Genomic DNA, 26,083 nt, shown 5'->3' with positions numbered 1-26,083 from the left:
GGCCCAACGTTATGTGTGCGTACATGCATGATGCGTGCTATGTGTTGATTCTGATGGGGTGCACATCTTTCGATCTGGCCATCGAAATGGGGTGTACCGCACGGCATTGAAATCACAGCGTTCGCGTGGTCGTTTGGTTATATGTATCTGGTTGTTAAGGTACTAAAATAGAGTGTCCAATTGAAACCCATTGATCCAGTCTATCCGGAACGTGTCGATATCGGAAACTAGGTGTACGAACAGTCTTTCGGGATATGGTTCTCACATGTAGCCCTATCAAGGGCTGGATAAAACACAAAAACTGTAGTGAGGCCCGCGCCAGTGTGGCCCACATCATTATCATCATTCATAAAACAAGAGGCTAAGTAGAAGGAAGTACTCGCCTTGATGAAAGGGTTGGATTTCCTTGATGAAAGGTTTGGATTTCCTTGATGGGTGGTCCACCACCATTCTCTCTCTCTCTCTCTCTCTCTCTCTCTCCCCCCCCCCCCTCGTTTTAGGGTTGGAATTTGGGCACTTGAGTGCCCAAATTTTGTATTAGAGAATCTTATATATAGAGTTGAAAGGTAATTAGAGAGATGATTGTACATTAATGCATAGGTTAATGAGCTTAATTACTCCCTAATTATGCATGGGATTCCTTTTGTAGAAAAGTGAGGGATAAAACACTTCGCCTCCCTTGATTTAAGGAAAGAATGTTGTCTTTGGTGCATTATCTTTATTAGCCTTGATTTAAGCATAACTTTAGGTTATTTAAGCATACTTAATGTGTCTTAATCATGCTTGGATTAGGCTTTAGAAGTTTTTAGAAATGGTGTGTTGGAAAATATCTCTTAAATTAAGGGATTTTATTGACTTTTGGTTAATGTGATTTTATTAAGGTAAATAAAATCATCTTTACACTATTTAATGCATGTATTAGGGTCCTTGAGCATAGTTTATTAAAACTTAATCATTTTTTAGAATATGTGAGGGGTCTGTCTCTCCTTAAATCAAGGAAATTCTGACTTTTATTGAAAAAATATCTCTTACCTTTATTAAGACTAAAGAATGATGGTTTATGCTAAGTTAGGGCACCATTAAGATTTGATTAATGGACTTAATGAGCTCATGGATTTTTTGGAAAAAAGAGATGAACTTATAGCATTATTTCCATGGTCTTAGGGCTGCTGGCGCACATGAATATTACCTGTTCTTTTCGCGATATCTCGGGTTCGGGTGCACGCCTCGGCATGCGAGGGGTACCGTTGGGTTCATAGCAACGGTGCGTTCGTGCTGGCGTAGGCTTCAGGTTCTTGGAGTTATGTTACCTCGGGTGCGTACTTGTGTGCTCAATTCGGGTCCCGTCAGAAACGTCGGACGAGCCGCGGAAGGTATCGGAGGTGTATGGTTCAGCTAGGATCAAATTATGAGTCTTACATCGGACACCGATCACATGTGCTCAGAAGGACACTCGAAGGGACGGGGTGTTATAGTCTTCCACCCATGCATCCTCCTAAAATCCAACTTGATGTCGCCATTGCATGAGTGATGCCTTCCATAATTTTTTTTTGATATAACCTTGTTATCACCTTCCATATGCATGAAGACCTATATAGGGAAGAGTTGTGAGTACTCTGGCTACCCTGTGCCGTAACATATTTAGATGAGATGATTTTCTTCAAAAAATGATCACATTCCATTCTGAATCCCCACAATGACTTCCCTGGAAGTGATTGTTCATCATGACAATATCCTTCATTCGCACGCCTTTGTTGTCTCGTGGTGAGCACATTGTTTTCCACCAATGCCAGATGAATCTTTTTGCCTTTTCTCCTCCACAGGGAATCTCTTTGATTTCTTTCAATTCATCGGATCACACTTTGGGGCATTGAAATAAAGACATAAAATACATCGGCATGTTTGATAATGCAGCTTTTATCAGAGATCCTAGGAGATAAATATTTTCTCTTTCAAGTTCCAACCTGATATTTTCTTCTCGATCCTCTCAATCACCGGGTGCCATAGACGTTTCGTGGGTTGGCAGGTAAGCCAAGATAGGTCATAGGAAAGCTTTCCTCTTGCATCCGAGCTTCGTAGCAGGATTCCTAACCACCTCATTTGAGACATGGATTCCGAACATTTCCCTTTTTCCTGCATTAACTTTTTGACCCGAGACAATTTTGAAACATCTAAAGACATGGTGAAGATCTACAACTTGCTCTTTATTCACCTCACATAATAGCAGGGTATCATCTGCATATTGGAGATGGGAAATCTACATTTCATCTCTCCCTAACAAAAGATCACTGATCATTCATACTTCTGCCACTTCAGAAATCATCTTGCTGAGAGCTTCTGTTACAACTAAAAACAGAAGGGGGGTTGACGGGATCCCTTTGCCCATTACCTTTGGACCTTGACTTCGAAACAATCCTTAGGGGACCCCATTCACAGTAACTGAATAACGTGTTGTGTGTCGTCTAAAGGCACACTGCTATCCACTGCCTCTGTTTTGTACCAAAGTGCAATCTGTGCAACATGTACTGCACCCTATCTTTCTTTTTGATAGGTAAGTTGGACTTGAGCCTGAGAAGTCAATGTGGAAATGCACCCTGTCTAACATCGAGCTACAGGTTTGAACACTGAAACCTTCTTGATATGGGTTCAGGTGAATTTTGATGGGAAAATAATTGTTTTTCATAGAATTCTTACACTACTATTTCGTTGAAGGGTATCTTATTTTTCTCAATTACATGCAGAGGCCATGCTCTTGCGTGTTTATTATGACTTGAGACCTTCCCTTTTAGTCACCATAGCTCCTGACTGTGCTGCCAATTGCTGACCTAAATTAACAGTAATTTGCAAAATTCACTATCAAGAAGCTAGTTAATGGGCTGCTAGTCCCCCATGAAATGACTTAACACCACCCCTTTTGTCACCATAGTGCCGTCCGTGTCACCAGTTGTTGATAGCTTTCACTAACCCCCGTTTAAAAAGAAAGGAAGGGGTTTCTTCTGTATTTGACCCTACAGGTTTCCTTTCCTACACTATGATGAATACGATTTTCCAATTGAAGCCCTTTTTTTGGGTAGGCGTGAAACAGACCAGCAAGCCTGCAAGAAAATCCCAAAGTCTGGGTAAGGGCCTTTTTGATGGGGAAGTGAGGGGTGAGGTACTTCCTTTGCCTATTTAATGAACACTCTTTACTTTGTGGGAGATAAGTATTCAGAACTGTCTTTAAATCATAAAAGAAAAATAAAGGAGGTAGAAGATGAGATTAGGATTGCAAGAAAAGAATGAAAATTATGGTGAGTCTTTTGCTGGCAATTCTGCCTTAAACGTATCTTGCTCGACCTGAAGGAGGGTCTTGGCTAGCAATGTTCTTTGAATCATCATCTAAGCCTTATCCTAACTAATCAGGGTTAGCTACACGGATCTTATTCTGCCATCCTACTCTATGAAGGACTATATCCTCAGTTAAATCATAGGTTTGTCAAGTCTCTTCTTACTACCTCAAGCCACGGCCTTTTGGGCCTTCTCATTGCCCTTTTGGAGTCTTCATCTAGAGCCAACTCACTCCTAATCGGTGCAGTTCTTGATTGCTGTTGCACATGGCCAAACCATCTTAGTCTACTTTCTCTCATCTTATTACCTATTGATGCTACTCCTAAGTTCCCTCAAATTCATTCATTTCTCATTCTACCCCTTGTCTTGCCACTCATCCATTTCAACGTTGTCATTTCAGCTTATGCTCATACTATGAGCATGTTGTTCCTCCATTGCTAAATAACATTTTCAATAGTGTCCGCGGCGTAGCTATAATGATGGTATTAAAAAATGGTTATGTTGCGGCCGTTAAGTAATGGTAATGGTGGTGACCATCACACGATATGAGGCCATAATGCCCAATTCCATAATGGGCTGATACAGGCTCATAATGGGCTAACACAGGGCTGATGCATTTTTTTTTTCCCCTTCAAAATAATTTTGAATATTACAAGGCCGTGCATAACAGCCGTCATGGCCCATATCATAACAGCCATGAGGCTGGCCATTACAGCCACTGTTACTGTTATACCTTGCCTATAACACTATGTAGCGCATGCAAGTAGCGTAAATCCTATTTAGCGCACGCTATATAGTGGGTAGCGTATGCTATACATAGCGTGGTGTGTAGCGTAAATAGCTAAGCTATGGTGTATATTTTTTTTTTTTTTTTTTTTTTTAAAGCTTCATATTCTTCAGATTTTTGTCACTGATTTTTTATGTTAATTCAGCATGTATTTGAAATGATGGTGACATCCTCCTCAGGCATGGCACTGAAATACGTCTATCTAGACCATCCAAATTGTGGTCCTATTATGAATGGAACATATCTCTGGAGCTACACCTATCAGACAATCTGAACCATCAGTGTGTGTGAGCATGCCAAGTGTAAGGCTAAAGATTTACCACCATTTTATAAATGGTATAAAACTCACAACAGAACCTAGCTTTATAAACGAAAGGGCTTTTAAAAGCCCTAAGATTCAACCACAAATACATCTCTGGCCCCCAAAAAACTGCCAATTCGATTCTCTCAATCTAGAGAACTGTTTGAGATGAAAATCCAAGGATTGATCGGTCCTATGAGAAGATCCTTCGACTAAATTTTCATGGGCATTGGAGCCCAAACAAAGGAGAAGTTTGAGATTCCCTCATTTCACATCCGTGTGGCTGTGGAGGTCAAGATTTGGATTTTTTGGTTGATTTAAAGCTAAATAGAGGTGTGCTTCTGATTCTTAATATCAGTTAATTAGTTTTATTTTATTTTGATTAATTTAATGATTGTCTTAGCATATTTTTTTGACATTTTCCCCCCAATTTTTTTCCTTTTTGGGTAGCCACCCTGTGAAATATTGTAGAATTAGCTGGTTCCACAACCATTTGTTTGGGGCTTAATTGTGGTGCGTCGCATGGCATTTAAGCCGTCCAATCCATTATGTGTGGTACCATGTTACACTGGTGGTTTTTGAGTAGCTGTGCATTGTTTTCTATGGTGTGGCCCAACTGATGATTGGATATCCCTGATTTCTTCTTCTCTAATGTGGATGTTCATTGTTTTCTATTTATTGGCCCAATATTGAACTCGTACAGTCCAGCATGGTTGATCCAATCATCGTGGGTGTCACCATGCTGCAGTGGAGGGTGACCATCCATTGTTTTCTGTGGTGTGGTCCACGTGATGATTGAATAGATCTAATTTTTGCGACATCCCATCATCAAAACTGGGCTTACTTGATGTGTGGGTTGGATGGCATCATGGCAATGACATACACAATAACACATGGTGGGCCCCACAGTCAATTGCGTAACATTTACATGTTTTCAACATGCTTTTACTTGAAAAATTAAGCTTTTTTTTTTTTTTTTTTTTTTTGTGAAATGAGAAATGAAGCATATTCCTTGCCTTATATATATATATATATATATATATATATATATATATATATATATATATATTATATTTACTATCTATTTTTTCCCTATTATTTTAATTAAAAACAAAAAGTAGTGTAGCTTATGCTACATGCTATGTAGCTTATGCTACACGCTGTGGAGGGATGAACGTTTTGCTATAGGCTACATGCCGTTTAAAACACTTCTGCCCAACATTTTGTTTCATAAGCATGGCTAGTCTTATAGCTATACTAGAAAATGCATCCTTCAGTTTCATTTGGTATTACGACAATTGTATAGAACTCTAGAGACATCTCCCGTTCGTCCACCTGGCTCTGATTCTATGAGCAACATCCTTCTCAATTCTTTGCTCTCATGAATTATTGACCGATGTTCTTTCGATGAAAGTAGGATTAGGAGCCTTGGGAAGGAATAAAATGACTTGAATCCTCCCTTTGCAGTGGTTGCCAGTGCCGTTTCTTGAAACATGAGTGGGTTGAGTTATTCTCCTTGAGTTCTTAGTTCTCATCACCATTTGTCCATGTAATACTCTCTTTGTAGGGAATTATGAGAGATGGGTTGAGGGTAGAGAGGAGATGGAAGCGAAGAAGAAGATTTGTAGAGAATGAGAACCAAAGACCTCTTTCTTAGAGAGGGGAGTTCTATTTATAGATTTTGAGAAGGTTTAGCTGTGATTTTGGTGAACTTTGGGAGCATTTTGAAACGTGGGAGATATGCACGATTAGAGAAGTAATAAGGGAGTAAAAACCGCCACATAGGATGCTTAAGAAGGTCAAATGGGTTATTGTGAAGAAATCACAGAAATTAGGGTGCCATGCCTGCGAGTTTGAAATCGAGGAATTGAATTCTCAGGGGGTGGAAATCCATTTTTTTAAAAAAAGATAATGGAAATTTTATCAGGAAAGACTGAAAGCACTAAAAATCAACTAAAGAAAAGAGGAAAAAAAAGAGGAATAGACATCCCCAAGGAGTGACAGTTACGTCCTTTGAGCTTTGGCACAGTGGAAACCCATTCAATCATCATTCGCTTGGCTCTTTGGGAAATTCCTTTGGACGACTTGCTTTCGTTCTTAAAACATCTAGCGTTCCTTTCCTCCCATAGCCCACCAAACTGCTAGCAAAGCTATTCGCCAAAGCATCTTTCGCTCCTTTCCGATGCTCACTTTGTGCCAAGCATGATGCAGAACATGAAATTTAAATATGATATGCAAGAATTTAGGCTTAGATTAGACTAATGCAGAATGATCACATAATAATTCCACATCTCACACAAAAGTTCAAACATTCAAGTAAAGGGGAATTTGCGCAGGTTCAGGCCTACACAGGCTAGGATTGGATTAGTAAAATTATGGACCAAACAATGCTCAAAGGGAAGTAGAAATCAACCACACATGCATGACAATCAATCCCTAATCCAAGGAATTCTCCAATTTCAAATCAAGGAACCCTAGGGGTGAGAAAATGGGCAAATAAATTAAGAATAATGCAATCTAGGGTTAGGGTTTATGAAAAACTAGTATGAGAGGGTAAAATCAGAAGAAAACTTGAACCAAAAGACAGTTCCCGTGAGCGGACAGCAACAATGGCCCAGATGCACGTGCGTGTGATCACGGCCGCACGTGTTTGGGGCCCACTATTCAGAAAAAGGCCACCTTGGCCCTGGTTGGCCAGGGATGGACTCCAAAACTCCCAAATCTCAGCTCGATCCGATGCACAGTTTGTGCGTGGTGCTCTGCCGAAGTTTCAGCCCTCCTTCAGGGCCATAATATGGAATTCTGTTGTAGAGAGGAAAACTGCTGCAATAAAGAACGGATTTGAATCGTGGATAATTGTACGAGATGAGAAGTATGGATGGTAGAAGATGGAGGCGAATCGGGATACATGTGGCTTCGCACCACAGTAGTTAGCCCTTCGATGAAGGGAGTGCTTCGCACCCAATTGAATTTCTAGAACTCAAGAACTCAGATGAGTAGAAAAGCGTAGAATTTTTATTAAACTTCAATGAATAAAAAAACCTACAAGGGGTGCCTATTTATAGGAAAACCCTATACCCCCAAAACTCGCGCCATGTGCGCAACTTATTACTTGGCGATGAAGTAAACAAAAATAAAAACCAAACAAAGAAATCTAAAGCGTTTATAATGTTCTAAATAATATAAATAAGCAAAACCTAAAGTATGAACTTAATCCGACTAGTGGGCCCCGATCATGAGATCCCATAATGGGCTTTACTTGATTATCGGGTCTACTCTAATGAATCAAAACTCCGTTTTCTAACTAGGAGGCCCTCTCTGGACGTCGTCATCGAGCCAGATCGATGGTGGGGCCCTCCCTCTCCTTCCGTACGTCTGTAGGGGCGGCATGCGTGCGCGTGTGCGCGTGATGTCCCCATCAAAGCAGTTAAGAGATCTACCACCGATCGTGGGAAGGACCAAGAAACTTGGAAGCGGCTCAAGATGTCTGCACATATCTTCCCCACAAAGGGGTAATGAATAAAGAGTTGATCCACCATCTCCTCATCACGCATGCAAAGGAGGTAGATATTTGGAAGAATCATTGATCTCTTTCGCAAGTTGTCTAAGGTGAGGACTTTATCCCTGCCAACCAACCATCTGAAGGTAACAACCTTAGGAGGAGCTTTATAGTGCCCAAGGAATTCTGTATGCTGAACCTCATCTTGTCTGTTGCCTATGCAAATGAGGGAGTAGAAGGAGCGAACTGAGAATGAGCCTGAAAGGTTAGCTCTCGAAAGCATTCTATTCGAGTCCGAGATGTATGGGTGGTGAAAATGGATATGCTCCAAAAGCTCTACAAACTCAGTTACCTCTTCGTCACTAAGATATCTTCTATAATGATGTTCCCACACAACAACCTCCCCTAGGAAGGAGAAGCAATCAACCACATTTGTGGAGAGATTCGGGGCCGGACGATTTTTTTTTTTTTTTTTCTGGGAAGTCGACTTTTAGAGGAGAGGGTCTTGCCCAAATGTCTTCCCAAAATCTGATTTTTTTGCCATTTCCCAAGGAATATCCCACCCCTTTCATGAAAGCTTGCGTCACGGAGATGATTCATTTCCATAAAGCTGAGGGTCTGTAAATGGAGGAATCTCGGTCACCACTTCGTCGGAACACCCATACTTGCATCAAATTACTTCTTTCCATAGAGCCCCATTCTCCTCCCTGAATTTCCAAAGCCATTTACCATGCAAGGCTTCATTCATGACTTCAAGATCTCTAATGCCTGGACCTCCTCCTTCATAAGCTTTGCAAACCTCGTCCCACCCCATTAAAAGGAACTTCTTTTCGTCTGCTCCTCGCCATAAGAAGTCACGTTGGAGTTTCTCTAACCTTGAGATGATCGCACTTGAATATTGACATGGAATAAAGGGGAGGATTTGAAAGAGCGGCTTTGATGATGGTGATGTGCCTGCCAAGAGAAAGGTAGTGGCTCTTCCATTTATCTAACATCTTCTCAAATCTTACCACCACGTTGTTCCAAAGATGTTTTGGTGGTTTCCCGACACAGAGGGAGACCAACAAAAGTTGTGGGGAGCTCCTTAACCACACATTCAAGGAGGGTTAGCAAAGAGTTGAACTTCTTCTGCTTCCATTCTCACACCAAACAACTTGCTTTTGGCAATATTTGACCTTCAACCCGGAAACCACTTCGAAGCATCGTTTAAAGGAGCATCACAAAAATGCATCATCTGCATATTGAAGGTGGGAGATGGGAGAAGGCATGCCTTCCGCATCGAAACCATGAATAAAGCCTTCTTCCCGTCCCTTTGATAGCATCCTCCCAAGAGCTTCAATGACAATTATAAATAGGAGGGGAGAGGGTATCCCCTTGGCAAAGAGCCCTAGAACTTTTGAAAAACCTTTGGGTGAGTCATTGAGAAGGACTGAAAAGTGTGTGAAAGACACACAAGCTTGGATCCAAGAGTGCCATTTTCTCCACATCCAATCCGGGATAACATGTAGTTGAGAAGCCCCAATTTATGTGATCAAAAGCTTTCTCCAGGTCCAGCTTACATATAATACCCTTTAGAATCTCCTCTATTTTTTGGAATCGATTCTTGAACAATTAAAGCTCCATCAAGGAACTGATGTCCTGGGACGAAAGCGTTCTGATTCTTAGCAATAACACTGCTTATAACCCGTTGCAAACAAGTCACCAAGACTTTAGCCAAAATCTTATAAGGCCCTCCAATTAGGCTAATAGGACTAAAGCCTCGAAGCGAGTTGGCACCTGGAGATTTAGAGATAATTGTGACAAAGGAAGCATCGAGATCACTAGAAAACTGACCCCTGATGAAGAATTTGAGCATAAAGGTCATTACATCTTCTTTAACCACCTCCCAAAAAGTTCCGTAGAAGGCTATGGGAAAGCCATCCGGGCCCCAGGCTTTGTCACTCGCTAGGGAGTTGACCACCCTTTTCACCTCGTCCTTGGAAAAGGGGATTTCCAGCAACCAAGCATCCTCAACTGAGAGGCGATTAAACAACAAGTTGTCTAACCTTGGCCGCCGCCATTTCTCCTCTGATATCAAGTGCTTGTAAGACTAAACTACTTCTTCCAAAAGGCGGTCTTTATCCTCAACCCAGGTTCCGTTAACTAAGTTGCTGATCTTATTAAATCTGGCTTGCACACTTGCAATGTTGTGAAAAAACTGTGTTTTTGTCCCCCTCCCCGATCCAGCTTTCCCTTGAGCATTGTTTCCTTTTTTATTTCGTCTTCTTTTACCTTGGAAGAGTAGTCTTGAATAAGTTTTATTCTCTTAGTTTTATCTTCTAGAGATAGCCCTCTTCCGCCAAAACACCTAGAGACTGAAGTTCTGATAGGATGGTAGCAGTTTTTGCTTCCTTGTTGCAGAGAGCATTCCTTTTCCAGCTCTTGATATTTTCTTTAAGCAGCTTGAGCTTACGACATAACTTGAAGCCAGCAAAACCTTTGACAATAAAGGAGTGCCACCATTCCTTAGCTAATTGGGGAAAACCGTCCACCTCAAGCCAAGAGAGTTTGAAACGGAAAGGCTTTGTGCCCCAATTATCCTTGTCTGCACACGACAGTAGAGGGTAATACTTTGAAGAAGGCTTGGGCAAAGCGTGCTGAGAGACGAGAGGGAACTTTTCCAACCAACTCGGGCTGAGAAGAAAATGATCCAATCTTGACATTGACGGTTCCAACCAACTCGGGCTGAGAAGAAAATGATCCAATCTTGACATTGACAGTTGCTGTTTCCCATTAGACCATGTGAATTTGCTTCCTTGCATGGGGATATCAGCAAGCTCATGGCTCTCCACCTTGTCTGAAAAGGCTTGCATGCTGTTGGTAATTCTGCCCTCATTCGATCTTTCTGAGGGATATTGGGTGATGTTAAAATCTTCCCCACGGCCTGCTGAATCTGCTTGGGCAGCAGAAAGCTCATCCTAGAAATCAGCCCATCCTGTCTTCCTAGTTTGGTCTGTAGACTGAGGTTAACATCCAGGTGAAATCCGAGGAGGGATCCTTCAACACTATCGAAAGAGGGAAGTTGCCACCTCACAAGTCTTCTTTGGACCACAGAGACATCCCAGGCAATGACAATACGCCTGGACCTACTAGAGGCATCTGAGGCAACCCAATCCGCACCTTTGATGTCTCAGAGAGTTTCTAACAGTCTCTTGTTGAAATTCTGCACCTTGGTTTCTTGGAACGAGGCTATCTGGGCTTTGAATCTTTTGCACACGCCTTTAATTTGTCTCCTTTTGTGCCTACACCCCACCCCCTTGACATTTCATGAGATGATCTACATTCAGGAATGGACTTACCCCTTCTTCCCTTTCTTGGTTTTCCGGACGAGCTTCCAGCTTCGTAATTGAAACCAAAGGTTAAGCTACCAACTCCTTGTTGCTTGTGGAGGGTCTAATGGATTTTCTAGCTCGGCCTCTTTCCTTTACAAACTGGAATAGGGCGTGGTAATCTTTTGCATGGTTGCCAAATGAGAGGCCAATCAGACGTACTACAGGACGATCCACCGTTTTCCTTTAACCACCTCCATCAGCTTTGCCCAGCTAGGCGACGCATCTTCCTCAAGAATGTATCGGTTTCCTTCTACGGGTTGAATAGGAGACAAGGGTGCAACCTCTTGAAGAGGGGCGATTTTGAGAACTTCCTTATCCCTTGCCATCGAAGCAACTCGGCTCTAGAGAAATTAGGCTCGGGAGAGAGAAATGAGTGCTTGCCCCTCAACTCCTGTTGCATCGCACTGAGAAGAGGTTGAAGCCCGATCAGGAGGAGGATGGTAGTCCGTAGTCGATGGAGGGAGGAGTTGAGGCGTCGTCTGGAGCCCTGAAAATAGGATCTCGGGGAATACCAAGGGCTCTCGGTTAGGAAACCCGGATTTGCATGTGTTTCGTATTAAGGGATAGAGCACACAAGCCCCTGTAGAGGGTAGGAATCCTCGCGTGCAGGGATGTCCCACGTGTAGGTGGTTCCAAAAATTAAAAAGTAGGGCACTGAAACTGAAATTGGATTCTGTACCCTAAAAAATGCAAAAAAATTGCTGAAGGGGGGTGTGGGCGCCAGGCTTGGCAAGGCTGAATCCTATAGCCCTATCAATTTAGGGCAACATTTGTATTTTTTAGTCTTGGATGGTTTTAGGATTGGATAGAATGGGTCCAGCAAAGCTGGAGTTTATGTGCAAGACTGTCCCAACTTATGTTTGATTCTATTGGATGATCTGGACAACTTGCATTTAGGTTGGGTGGCTACAGTAGGTTATTTTGCTTGAACTCGAGACAGCAATTTTGAAATGAGTGCCAACCATTGAGCTTCGGGATTGAGAACTACAGCGATCACTTTCAACTGCAATATCATATTGCAGTTGAATGTTGGCAGTTATGATCATGTAATTTTACTTGTATTGATTGGCATTTTCAACTCTAATAATCTTTCGAATGTTGAATCACATAAGAAAAAGCACCCGTTCTACAAATTGTGCAATCACTTTTATGCTTTCATCTCTTCAGGATTCTATGGATCTATGGGATTTAATGATGTCTGCCAGTTTTAGAGATGATTAAAGGGTGAAGTCAGTTTGCCAAAAATGAAGGGATAAAAGTGATGAAAGGAAGAAAAATCTAACAATTTCACATGAAAACCTGATTTTTCTAGTAAGGAGGCAAAAGCTCTCTGTGGAGTTGAAGCTTTTTACAACTAATTTAGAATAACTTTATCCTTCTGGTATCAACTTATTTCTTGCTAATCATCACATCATCATGTAAGCATTATACCAAGTAATTGGGGTCAACTACACGAATCTTATTCCGCCATTTCACTCTATCACGGACCATATCCTCAACTAAACCATGAGTCCTCAAGTCAAGTCTTTTCTTACTACCTCCACCCACGTCCTCTTAGACCTTCCCCTTGCCCTTTTAGGGCCCCCAACTTGAATCAGCCTACTCGTAATCCATAGAAAATGTTTCTTGCGAATCCTTATTTTAATCTTCTTTGTTTGTCGGCTTGTTTTATTTGTTATCTAAGCAGCATTGATTTGTTTCTTATTATTATTATTTTTTTCCTTTTGCTTTGTTTATGCTATAGTTGTGATTTGTGAATGATTGGCATTCTTTTGAATGACTGACTGACTGGGGTGTTTAATCATTCATGAGGAATTGATTCAACTAGAACACTCTTAAAGAATCTGAAAAGATTTTTATTTATTTATTTTTATTTTATTTAATTTTTTAATTTTATTTTGTTATCGTACTCTTGAAATTAGCAAATTATAATTCCAAATATCTGGATCTCCACTGGGTTATTAATTTCTTTGCATATCAGTGTGCTAATAACTTGTAGTTGAGCAGGCATTGTCTCTGATTTCCAAGTTAACAGAGGAGAAAACCTTGGCCATTGAACGAAGTCAGAAACTCCATCAAGAACTGGTATGGTTTTAATGTTCCTCTGGCATTTTGTCTTTACTGGCTTTTATTGGTCTAATAACATTAGAAGTCTCTTATCATCTTGTTTCCTTTTTGTTGCAGCTATCTGTGAAATTTGGGATATTGTTGACTGCCCTATTCAATCTTTCTTCTGCATGCTTTCTTATTAGCCCGGACACTTCATATTTGATGTCATTTTTAAAAATAAAAAATAAAAAATAAAAAATTATGCCTGCATAATGTTACTATACATGCATGTGGTATTTGTCACCAATGGTCTTTCACATGCCGGTTTCGTCGTTGCCCTAAACAGGTGGATATGTATGATGGACATATTCATTGCACTCTCTTGCCAGCCACTGCATATCCATGTAACTTCATTCTTATAATCTCTGTAGCTTGTGGAATCACTTGTCTTTAGTTATAAGTAGTGTTTGAAATATCGGTATCGCATTACATATCGCATTCTTGGGATACGGATACGTATCGGTTATCGCATGGGATGTATTGGTTGTATTGCGTAATGTACCGATGTTGTTGGAAACATTGGGAAATTTGTCGAATTTTTCAATGAAACTTTAGCGATTGTTACAAAAAGACAGCAATACACTTATAAATCAAAATATAAAAAAAAACAAGTGCACATAATAGGTTTTCTTTATATGGACTCCTAATCCATGCGTTGTCGAACTGAGTTGATGCAAGTATATTCAAAGTATATTCATTTAATTTATAAATGTAAGAAAATGTGTGATACATTCAAAAACGAAAGAAGAATCACTCGATTTGGTTACCTACATGTTTGAATTTATGTTTGGACACAGATTGCAATCGATTTGCGGGAAATTGAGATTTTTTTTTTTTTTTTTTCCAGTTTCCCACAATCGGGCCCATCTCCTCCAAATCTCGAAATCGAAGCTTCGAATCTATGATTTTTCATACAAAATATGACTAAAAAAGAGGATTTTTAACAATTTGACACTGATTTAACATGATTTATTGAAAAAAGGATTGAAAATTGAAAATGCTCACTGGATGAAACATGTGGGATATATCGCACTACTTGTGCATTTCGTATTGCACAGGTGGTATATAAGGTATATCGTGGGATATATCGGCCGATATCGTCGATATTTAAAACACTGGTTATAAGGGCATGACTCGGTGGACATGTGCACCAAATCATCATCTCTTTGTGCACATAGGTATCTCCCAAAATCCGAAAATGGTTGCCGGGAATCCAGCAAACATTTCAAAATGTGATATCCAAAACCGATTTTGAAATATAATGAGATACTTGCTCCCTGTCTTTGAATTGTGGAGATCATTGGATGGTGCCATTAAAAAAAAAAAAAAAAAGAAAAAGAAAAAAAAGAAAGAAAAAAAAGAAAGAAAAAAGAAGGATATCATTGGATTCTGTACACCAACTCCTAGTGCACACTGTTATGTACTCCATAATGGGATTCACCACTGCTTGCAGTTCCCTTTGTGGCAACATGATTACTGCGACATAAATTTGTCATTGGGATGCCAGTTTTAAGTGTTCCTGAAGTTGGAGAACTCCAATAATACAAAAGTAAATGTATGTGAACATCCAAAAAACTTGGCAAGCCGATCCCTATGCATCTGAGAACTACTATCCAGTTTTTTTTTATCAGCCAATAATTAGGGTTGTTAATCACTAATTGTCCAATTCTGGATATGTCATAAACTCATAATAGCCATGTAGATTGGGTGTGGAATCGAGAAATGGAGTCATATCATCTATGAAAGAATAGATGCATCATGAACATGTGGAGTTAACAATATAGCAACCAAATAATTCAGTGCCATATTGTATTTTAGTGTACAAAGTATATACAAAACCTTACATGGCTGCTTGTGCATGCACTCTTTTGGTTGAACAGGTGAGTGCGGGTCCACAGTTTACGTCCATTCCTTGTGTGAGCAGAGCCAACCTTCTAAAAAGCGTGAGATTGAGTATGCATAGGGCTCGTTTTACATTCTTATGTATGGGTAAAATTCAATGATGACCATTGTTGTCAAAATTGTCATTGTATCACAAATTGTAGTAGGGTTGAATCGTATTGAATAGCAAACCGTAAGATATTTTTAAAAAAAAATGATTTTCTTAAAAATAAAAATATCTGAAAAATATAAATAAATTAGACAAATAAAAAACTAAAATAAAAATATCCATTCCCTATTGATATGTGTTCACACCCCAAGTATAGGGTTGTGATGTAGTAATAATCTTGGTAAGACCGAGGTCGAATCCACAGGGACTGAACCTTGTACGTAATCTAAAAGTAACTTGAACTAGAACTAGACAAAGATGTAATCTAAACTAAAGGATTTTTAAGAGAGTAATGGTGAATTATTAACTAAAACTTGGAAAATCTAAAGGTGGGAAACTAGGGATTCAGAGGATCCACTTGTAGAGATCAGGGAGATCTACGCTTGATTCAAGAACACAACTGGATTTAGAGTCTTATCTTCATCTAGTTGGAAGATAAACCATTAAAACACAAATATGAACTTCCTTTTGATCTAGTTATCAAATAGAAGATAGGTATGAGAATTAGAATTGATTCCATCACAAAATCATGCCCATGAGACAAAGCAAACAACAAAATTTAGCTAATCCACAACCAATCTAAGAGATTTATGAACGTTAGGAAAGATTCCGTCATCCAACCATGCCCAAGAGACGATGGTGAACAATAGGGTTTCCAAATTCATAAACCCTATAATGCTAAGAACATGCTCAAAGCTATCGCAGATCCATTGTAATTTAAAACCATTAAAAACTGAAAGCATTCCTATTAATCAAACTGGAATAAAAAAAGAGTTCAATTAAAACATGAATCCAAGCCATAGGCACAACTCATCACGCTACAAGCTTCACCTCTTAGCCCTAGTTAAGAGGTTTAGGCGATCATAGTCATGATTAGCCAAAATCCCTTAAACAAAAACATAAAAACAACACGAGCAAACCAACCGATCCTTCTCTCTCTCTTTCTTGCGTATCTTCCTCCACATGCGGATGCCTCCACGGCTGCCCTTGATCCACACGTCCTTAGATCTCCTGCTCACGCCCTCTCTCTCTCTCTCTCTCTCTCTCTCTCTATAGCATAAGAAGGTCGGCTGGGAGTCGGTGGAGCAGCTTTACGCACAGCAGCATTGCCTTTACGCATCCAGAAAATGCAAACCGCAAGAGAGTCTTGCATTTGGATACGTTTTTGGGACCAAGGTATCCCGTATTGGTATTGGTTGGCGTAACGGTGCCTTCCGATACCGATACAGATACGGGGGTGTAACAGCGATACGGAGGCGTAACGGCTCGTAACGGTGCAAATTTTTTTTTTTTAAACCAAAAAAATATGAAAAAATATGGATTAAATCCGGAATATTCCAAGTATTCCAAATATGTATTCATTTATAAATTGGAACATGTTTATGGTGGTGTAATGATCCACTCTTTGGTGAGAAGTTGTATCGGACTGTCTGATGAATTTATGAACCAGATAACTTGAATTTGACTACAAAATTCATGTATTTAATTTTATAAATATCTAATTTATGTACTTAACAATTTGATATCATTTCTCCCAATAGTTCTTTAAAAAAATGAAATTAAATTCAGGTAGATGGCGTTGCCAATTTAGGGCTGTCTTGGAGGACCAATCCATGCCCCAAATCAGCCTTAAATTCATGCAATTTATTGGCATTATCCCACTTATGAATTGGTGGACATTTATTGGATAATGAATCATGAAAAAAATATAATCAAAAGACACTATTTTAAAAATTAAGCGTCCATAAATTAACAATTAAAACTATTCAAACAATTTGATTTTGGCATTGTGAGTTAGCAATTACAGTCCATAATTTAATTGGTAAATTTTAAGTTAATACATGTCTCGTGTACAATTTTTTAAGAGCCCGAATTAGGCGAGACCCGAATTGTGAAGTGTAGCAAACGAGTGTCAAAGTTTTTTGGGCCCCACCCGTGATGAATGTGTTATATCCACACTGTCCATCCATTTTGCCAAATAATTTTAGGGCATGAGCCCAAAAATGAGGCAGATCCAAAGCTCAGGTGGACTGCACCATAAGAAACAACAATAATTAAACGTCCACCATTAAAATTTATTGGGGGCTACAAAAGTTTTAAATCAACCTGACATGTGTGTTTTCCCTTCATCCACGTCAATGTGACCCAATTAGCAGGTTAGATGAAAAATAAACATTACAGTGGACCCTAAGAAATTTTTAATGGTGAGCATTCTATAACCACTGTTTCCTATAGTGTGGTCCACCTGAGATTTGTATCTTACTAATTTTTTGGATCATGACCTAAAATGATATGGTAAAATGGATGGACGGCGTGGATAAAATGTATACATTATGGTGGGGCCACGCGGCACGTGTACAAAAGCGTGCTGCGTTACTCCAGAGAGTCCGATTTCTTTGGAAGCCTGGTGTACCTATGTGTATTGACGTCAGTAAGTCCTATGGGTCTGATCATGAGGTATGTGTTATATCTAAACTGTCCATTCATTTGTCGAGATCGTCTTAAGGCTTGACACAAAAAATAATACAGATCTAATTATCATGTGGACCACACTGCAAAAAGCAGTGGGGGATTAAACGTCTACCATTGAAACCCTTTTTGGGATCACAAAACTTTTGGATCAATATGAAATTTGTTTTTCCTCTTCATTCAGGTCCGGTGAAAATCATCATCTCTGCTGCTATTTTTGGTGTGGTCCAGACGATCTTTGGATACGATTCATTTTTTGGGTAATGCTCTAAAATGATATTTAAAAATAGATGAACGGTGTAGATATAATAAATACATCACTGTGGAGCCCATGTAACTTTGATCTCCTTTGAATTGTTCGTACAACTCGGAGCTCGGGGAGTGTTAGCGCTCGTCTTAGCATGACACGTACCTACAACAGCTATACTGGTGTGTGGTACACCAATCAATCCCACTTGCTAGACGGTCTGGATCACCCACACATGGGCCAACAAACCAGAAAGAGAGAGAGAGAGAGAGAGAGAGAGAGAGAGAGAGAGAGAGAGAGAGAGAGAGAGAGAGAGAGAAGGAAGAGGCTCGGGCTGCAGTAGGGTGAGAAGAAGAAGAAGAAGAAAACAGGTATGCTTTTTTTTTTTCCCCCTATTTTCTAGGCCCGTAACAGCCGTTACGAGACCGTAACGGCCGTTACAGTCACAAAATCGGGGGGGTGGGGTGCCTGTTTTGACCCTGTATCGCGTAACGGTGTCGGCCATTACCGTTACGTTACGGCCGTATCGTAACAGATACGGGACACCCTGTTTGGGACATTGAATGCCTCAACTGGGAAATCTGACTTCATGAGAAGGGTCAAGACCCACTTCTCCATCATTTGAACGGTCTGGATCATCGATCTGATCTTGATTAGAGTCACACAACGGCCCACGGAGGGCCGGACGTGCAAACGCACGTCCTTGCGGAAAATAGGGTACGCTGAGATGCTCGGTGGGTCTCACATTGGTGTTTTCGGAGAAATCCGACCTGTTCATTGGATTCTTGGTGAGATTTCAGTCGGGAAGGAGTGGTTTTTATCGGGTTTTGGTGCGGTCCACTGTATAAAATTAATTCGCCGTCCATCCTGCGTTTTTCGATGATCCACGTGTGTATGTATGTATGGGGCCAAAAGGATACCTAGGCGAGGGTCAAGCCCCCCCTCTGGTCACATTGGACGGTTCAGATCTTCCATTTGGATGATGGGTGTGCCCCACTACTAAAAAACGGCTAGCCGTGGTGTGTCCGCTGGACGCTTTCTTGAATTGGAAGAGAAGAGTCCATCAGCGTGCGTTGACCGACTTTGGGAGATACGGTGCACGGCCGGTGCGTGCACAATGTGCATGCACACCTTCTTGAGTGGGGTCCACTGTAATGTAAATAAGAAATCCGCTCTGTCCATCCGCTTCCTCATCTAATTTAAGGGGTTGAAACCAAAATTTAAGCATATCCAGATATCAGGTAGGCCCCAGATCGATGATTCATGGGCTGATCTGACTGTTGGGCCACTTCCACAAGGATCCAATGGATGAAATTCGACGTGTACGGTTAATTTATGGTCCTCAGGCCAGATATAAAGTTTCGAGCTGAATGGATGGTGGGAACCTTGTGATCTTGCATTCTGGACGATTTTCGAGCCCGTTTAACATGGGTGGCTTGATTTTCTCGGATTTCTGGCGTGTAATTTCTTCGATCTCGGTTCCTTGGGGTCTGTCCCTTGCCTTGGTGACTTCAGAGCGTTAAATCCATGCTTTTAGTACCCTTTTCCAGTCTAGGCTCCTAAATATACCCTGCATCACAAACACGATTAAAATTGGGCGTTAAATGGTATCATGTTCGTAAAAGCAGGTAATAACTGGGGTCTAATATGCAATATTCGACCCTCAACAATATGCACCAAGAAAAGTAATATATTATGATATTTGCATTTCGGAACTTGTATATGGTGTACATATCTTGGTATAAATCTTTTTTGTTTTTTCTTTTCTTTTTTGTCTTTCAAGAAATTTACCTTAGAAAACAGACAAGTGTCCTTTAAGAGTTTATGCTTTAAAAAAAAGAAGAAAAAACCTTTCGTAAGTGTAGAATCAGCTTTGGAAAAAGTGGCAGTCGACTTTGTTGATTGACTAAAAAGATTTCAGTTTCTTTGTTTTGGGTTTATTCCTGTGCTTCAGTGGTAGTAAGAGTGTGTTTCAACATTGAGGTCTTGGGTTTGAGCCCATACTTACCTCACGAAAGAACGAAAGAAAAAAAATAAAATCAAAATCTGCCAATCTCCTCTCTCCCTCTCTCAAAAGACAAAAATGAGAATTTTTAATAGGGGAGGGCCTTTTACATGTTTTAAAAGCAAAAGGGTAAAAAGTAAAAAAGAAGAAGAAGAGAAGGTGTATAAAAATGAAAAATAATTCAACAGTTGCCACTTCAGTTGTTAGATTCGAAAACCCAAAAGACTATATGAGATTGTTTATTCACTTGTTATTGTTAGAATGTTGGCAGCACTGGATTATGCCATTTTGCTTCAGTGGAGCAATCCCTGGGTCCTTTATTTTTGTTCTTCTTTTTTGGGTGGGGGTATAGTCAACCAACCTCCTTCGTTCTTTGCTTACCAACTCCCATCTTTCTCTCTCTCTCTCTCTCTCTCTCTCTCTCTCTCTCTGATGGGGACATCACGCGCACTCACGCCGCCCCCCCTACGCACGTACATACGTAGAAGGAGGACCCCACCATCGATCCGGCTCGATGATGACGTCCAGGGAGGGCCTCCTAGCTAGAAGTCAAGTTTTGGTTCAGAAAAGTGGCCCGATAGTCAAGAAAAGCCCACCATGGGATCTCATGATCGTGGCCCACTCGTCGGATTGGTTTTATATTTTAGGTTTTGCTTATTGTTATTATTTAAAACATCATGAACGCTTTAGATTTCCTTGTTTGGTTTTTATTTTAGTTTACTTCATCGCCAAGTAATAGGTGTCGCACATGGTGCGAGTTTTTGGGTATAGGGTTCTCCCTATAAATAGGCACCCCTTGTAGTTCTTTTCATTCATTGAAGATTAATAAAAATTCTGCGTTTTCGTACTCTCTGAGTTGTGAAGCCTAATTGGGTGCGAAGCCCTCCCTTCATCGAAGGGTTAACTACCATGGTGCGAAGCCACATCTATCCCAATTCGCCCCCAACTACTGCCATCTCTACTACCCATCTTCTACCATCCCTTCTTCTCATCTCACCTCATCATCTACACTTCGAATCAATCATCTATTGCAGCAATTCTCCTCTCCACATCAGAATTTCAGAATCTGGCCCTACAGGAGGGCTGAAACTTCGACGAAGCACCACGCACAAACCGTACATCGGATCAAGCTGAGATTTGGGGATTTTGGAGTCCATCCCTAGCCGATCAGGGCCAAGGTGGCCTTTTTCTGAATAGTGGGCCCCACACACGTGTGGCCGTGATCACACGCACGTCCGTCTGGGCCATTGTTGCTGTCCACAGGCGGGATCATCTTTTGGCTCAGGTTTTTATCCTCTTTTATCCTCTCATAGCCGTTTTTCATGAATCCTAACCCTAGATTACATGATCCCTAATTGATTTGCCCCTTTTTATCACCTAAGGATTCCTTGAATTGAAATTAGGGATTCCCTTGGATTAGGGACTGATTTTTATGCATGAGTAGTTGATTTTATTTCCCTTTGACATCGTTTGGTTTATAATTTTTATTGGTCCAGTCCTAGCCTGTGTCGGCTTGGACCCGCATAGATTCCCCTTTTTAATTGAATGTTTGGATTTTCATGTGGGACGTGGAATTTGTGTGATTGTTTCTGAATTGGTAGGATCTAAGCCTGAAATCTTGCATATCATATTTAATTTTCCATGTCCTGCATCACTCTCTCTCTCTCTCTCACACACACACACACACACAGAGCTCTTTTTTATTGTGTTAATTCTATAAGAAGATGGCTCTAGGCACCTGCCAGGCTTTGGACCCATCAGCTTGGTCAGGAGCTTATATAAGATCCTGCCAGGCTTTAGACCCATCATCTTGGTCGGCAGGGTATTGTACTTACAATTTCCATATTACAAAGTGCATTTTTCAGGGGATGGGAATTGCTTGTGAGTCAGATACAATGAAGGTGAATGATGTGGTGATTTTAGAATATATGTTAGGGAAAATGGGTTATGGTGTCAGGAGGCATTGGATGGGGGAATGTATAACATCAACAAAGTTATGAGTGCTTATAATGGTTCTCCGAAAGGTTTACTTAAAAGGGATCAAGGGGATTTAGGTAAGTGGTATCTGCTGTCCCAAATCTTTTTCGTAATAGCCACTGAAGCGCTAACCAAGATGTTGGATGAGGCAAGAGGAAGGCGTGATTGGGAGTTTCTGGGTGGTATGCATCATGTTTGTCACCCATAGTTTGTAGAAGTAACTTTGATTTTGTGTGATGCGAGTGGAGAGCAATTTTGTATTTGAGGGGTATCTCAAGGTGTATTGAGCCTCTGTGTTTGTGGATGTTGAATGGTTTTCATTTGTTATCATCAGCATGCATATATTTTTTGGGCTAGTTCTTGGGTTTGAATTCATATGTGCCACTCTCTTGGTGTCGGATGTTTTCTCTTTGTTTGTGCATTCATTGGAAAATGGCTTCTCCCTTTGTTTGTGCATTCATATGTCACAATATGTCTTTGGTTAAGCCAGTGTAACTTCCAAGGGTTTTGAGCATTTCTCTTCATGCGTGTGCATGCCTCATGCACAGAGGTATGTCTGGCAATTGGCCCTCCATGACGCCAGGCAGGCGAGGCGCACATATAAGTTGAGCTAGGGGTAAGTACTTGGTGAGATCTTGCTCGCATGCAAATGTGGTCAATGTGGGCCTTTGCCATGACCGGTTTCAGTGCCTGGGTAAAAGTAGAAGATTGATATCTGTCAGCTGATCATAAAGCTTTTGCCAGTCTACTATTTAAAAGCCGATAAAGGCTGAGAAGGTAATTATGATTTTTATTACTATCGGCATCTGTTTGGGATGGGCAAGATTCCCAATTCTTTGGATTGGTAACAAGTTAAAAGTGCGCCTATTTCCAACTCATTTCCTTTCATCTCCTGTTCATTAAAACGGATAGAGGTATCGTACTCGATTTCTGCATGGCTGTGAGGATGTTACATGTTTCCATATGTAGGTTCTACAGCATTATAAATTGTGACATGTATGGTATGGTCTCTCGATTTTGTAGTAGTTTCCTGATAGAAAAGCTTCATTAGCACCACACATGATGCAAAGCATTTTCTACTCTGTTCAGCATTGGGCAAGATTATCTACATATGTTTCACTTGTCTTTTCATGAATGCCTTGGTTTAGGAGCTGCTAAGAAGAGAAGTCAGTAAAAGCCGCAGCAGCGGCTTCTCCTTTATTCTTGTTGTGCTGATTGGTCTCCTGGGCATCTTGGTCGGGTACTTCATAAAGAATACATGAGGAAGATGAGTGCTTGCAATCAGTAAGTTGGTCAGCCATTCAATCTGTGCTGTTGTTTGTTGTTTCCGGTAGCATTGAACTCAACTTAAAGGAACCTCTTCTTGTAACAGTGTAAAAAAATGATAATATTTCGTTCTCTATGTGCATTTTAATGTTTGTTCGTCCTGTCTGAAAACTGGACTGCTGTGATTTATTGATGACAAAACACTCAAGCAAATGACTAATTCATCATTTGTGAGAACAAGTCTCTGTAGTTTATCCTGATCCCTGCTGGCTGCTAAGAAGCCAATGGTGGCTACAAGTAGCTGTTTGTATGAAAGGAGAAAAACTAAGGCTCTGTTTGGGTGCCACTTAAAATGAGTTCACGTTGAAATAGAGTAGAGTTGATGTTGAAATAGATATGTATTAGAGATCTTGGTTAAGGATTAAAAATAATCTTGATAACCAATAATCTATAGTCAAAATATGATTTCTAATACAGAATTACTGTTAAAATGAGGTGAAATCATTTTTGAGTGTCATTCAAATAGGGTCTAAGGAATTGACGTTTTCATGGAAATGAAGATGGGAAAAGAAATGGAGGTTAAGGCTGTGAATGGTTGCGCCAAGTTTCATGAAATTTCATGAAAATTTGCACCCAAATTAAACTCTGATTAATCATGAAATTTCGTGATATTCTGTACAACCAATCGCACCCATGAGTAAAGGACGGAATTTGGAGAGTCAGCAGATTGATATTTTAAGAATGCTCGCCTGTCTGGTGGGCTCCATTTTGAACTGAAATGTCTATAGAGTTGGCTCCTCTGTGGATGGGTTCTATAGGCACAGTTTAACCAAGGTGCATCCATTTTGGGGCCCACAAAGTCAATTGGCCTTCTTGTATCTTGTCCAATGGGGATTTGGCATGATGCTATTGTGGCCTCATAGCTGTTTCCCTTTTGGAAGATTTTGAGAGGCTCTAGAGAAATCTACACTTTTGAGGTGGGGCACAGAGTTCTCGTTTCTTTTTTATTTTTTAAGGGTTGCACAGAGTTGTCATTTTTTGGTAAATTGCAAAAGTTGCAACTTTGTCTATGATTTTAATTGAATTATTAGCAGTTTCTTTGTTCTTTTGCTACCCCACCCTGTTTTTTTTTTTTTTTTTTTTTTTAAATCTGACAAATCTCATTCAAATATGATTTTTGTTGTTGTTAATTAAAACCATACGTAACGGCAGAAACAACACATCTCAAAGCCAAGATTGTCTTCATGGAAAGTGAAAACAACTTGGTCGTCATAAATCATAGAGAACTGATCGCCTGTAGCTGATTGAGCTTTCTTTTCCAAAGCATTTGTCAAAGATGCATGGCATAGACCCATGCGAAATGTGGGGCCCACCATGGTGATCACTTGCCTTGAAAATCAAGCTGATCAACTCATTAGGTGGAAGGGTGAGATGCCTGTTTGCCGAGAAACGGTTGGATGCCCATTTATTTCTTCAATCTGGGCCGCCTGATTAGTGGATGAATGAACCGACGTGATTTTTGTGCCGGGCGATCTGCATGGTGGGGCACACTGCATGCGGCTGTAGGCGGTCAGTTGTCAATATCTTACAGATTCACCATGAACTCATGGTGGGACTTCTGAGTCGTGCAAAAAGGTGGGCAGACCACATTGAGATTTGGCATGAAACTCAGGCCAGCCACTCATTACATGGGCTGCACCAGTGCATTGCTGTCCGTTAATTTTAGCAGTGTGGCCCACCCACTGAGTGAAGCAAACTAATTTTCACAGCAGGTGGTCTTCATGGCGTGCCCCTTTAAGACTACTAAACTGTGGAAATTACTGTTGCCAAGTCACCGTCACGAAATCATATTGAAAAGAGGCAAATTTTATAGATCTCCTCGCGGGTTTATGGTCAATTCGGAGAGAGGAATGGTAGATTCTTCGGATACGAAAGCAAAAGCGTGGCTTCAGTCAGTGGCTACGAGTGTGTGGCTTTCTGCTAGCAAATGGGCTGGGGCTATGGGTTGGTGGGAAATGTTGTAATTTTCTTTTGTTCTTTTGCCTTGTTGGCTTCAAATATGTTTCTCTTTGGGGCCACCTCATTGTCCTTTAATAAATTTTATTCTTGTTATCTTAAGAGGGGTAAAAAATAAAATAAAAAAATAACCCTAATACACGTTGAAAACCATTAGATCTTTTAAGGATAAATGGTCTCACACGCACATCCCTGTTAATTCCTGATAAGGGTTGGATGAGATCTGCACACCAATCCTAGTTGTTCCCCATGGGGTGGGCTACGTGAGTTGTGGATTGGGGTTTTTTTGGCCGTACGTCCTAGCATCAAGGAGTATGCTTGATGATGTGATAAATGTGGCCAATGGAATGCAAGTCAAGAATGTTTATCACATCGACCGTATTGTGGATGGCTCACCGTTTAAGAAAAGATATTAATTCATTCGTAAAATTAATCACAAATCTTAAAATTTCTTTTTTTTTTTTCGTCATGAATGTCAACCATCAATAACTAACCATTAGATATCCATATGCGACATTCTACATGGTCCAGATTAGCTTTATCAATGCGGTGTATCTCGCGCTACTCTCATTAACTCTTAGGGCCTTTTTGGATATCACTAAGGACCCATTTGGATAACACCAAATAAGTTACTTTTCCACTTACGGCAGTAGACTTAT

General features: G+C 40.5%; 1 protein-coding gene across 1 annotated transcript in view; it reads left to right on the top strand.

Moving 5' to 3' along the window:
* The window catches only part of LOC131248329 (vesicle-associated protein 1-3-like), a 36,256-nt gene extending 12,699 nt beyond the window's left edge, over positions 1–23,557 (top strand). The window contains exons 7-8 of the mRNA XM_058248577.1: positions 13,293–13,370; positions 23,291–23,557. Of these exons, the coding sequence (XP_058104560.1) occupies positions 13,293–13,370; positions 23,291–23,404 (192 nt within the window). The 3' untranslated portion in view covers positions 23,405–23,557. The remainder of the gene's footprint in view (positions 1–13,292; positions 13,371–23,290) is intronic.
* The last annotated feature ends 2,526 nt before the right edge of the window (positions 23,558–26,083 follow it).

This window comes from Magnolia sinica, chromosome 6 (assembly GCF_029962835.1).
Source record: "Magnolia sinica isolate HGM2019 chromosome 6, MsV1, whole genome shotgun sequence".
In the NCBI taxonomy this organism is placed as follows: domain Eukaryota; kingdom Viridiplantae; phylum Streptophyta; class Magnoliopsida; order Magnoliales; family Magnoliaceae; genus Magnolia; species Magnolia sinica.
The sequence above is the reverse complement of the archived record's forward strand: the minus strand, read 5'-3'. Positions and strand labels throughout refer to the sequence as shown.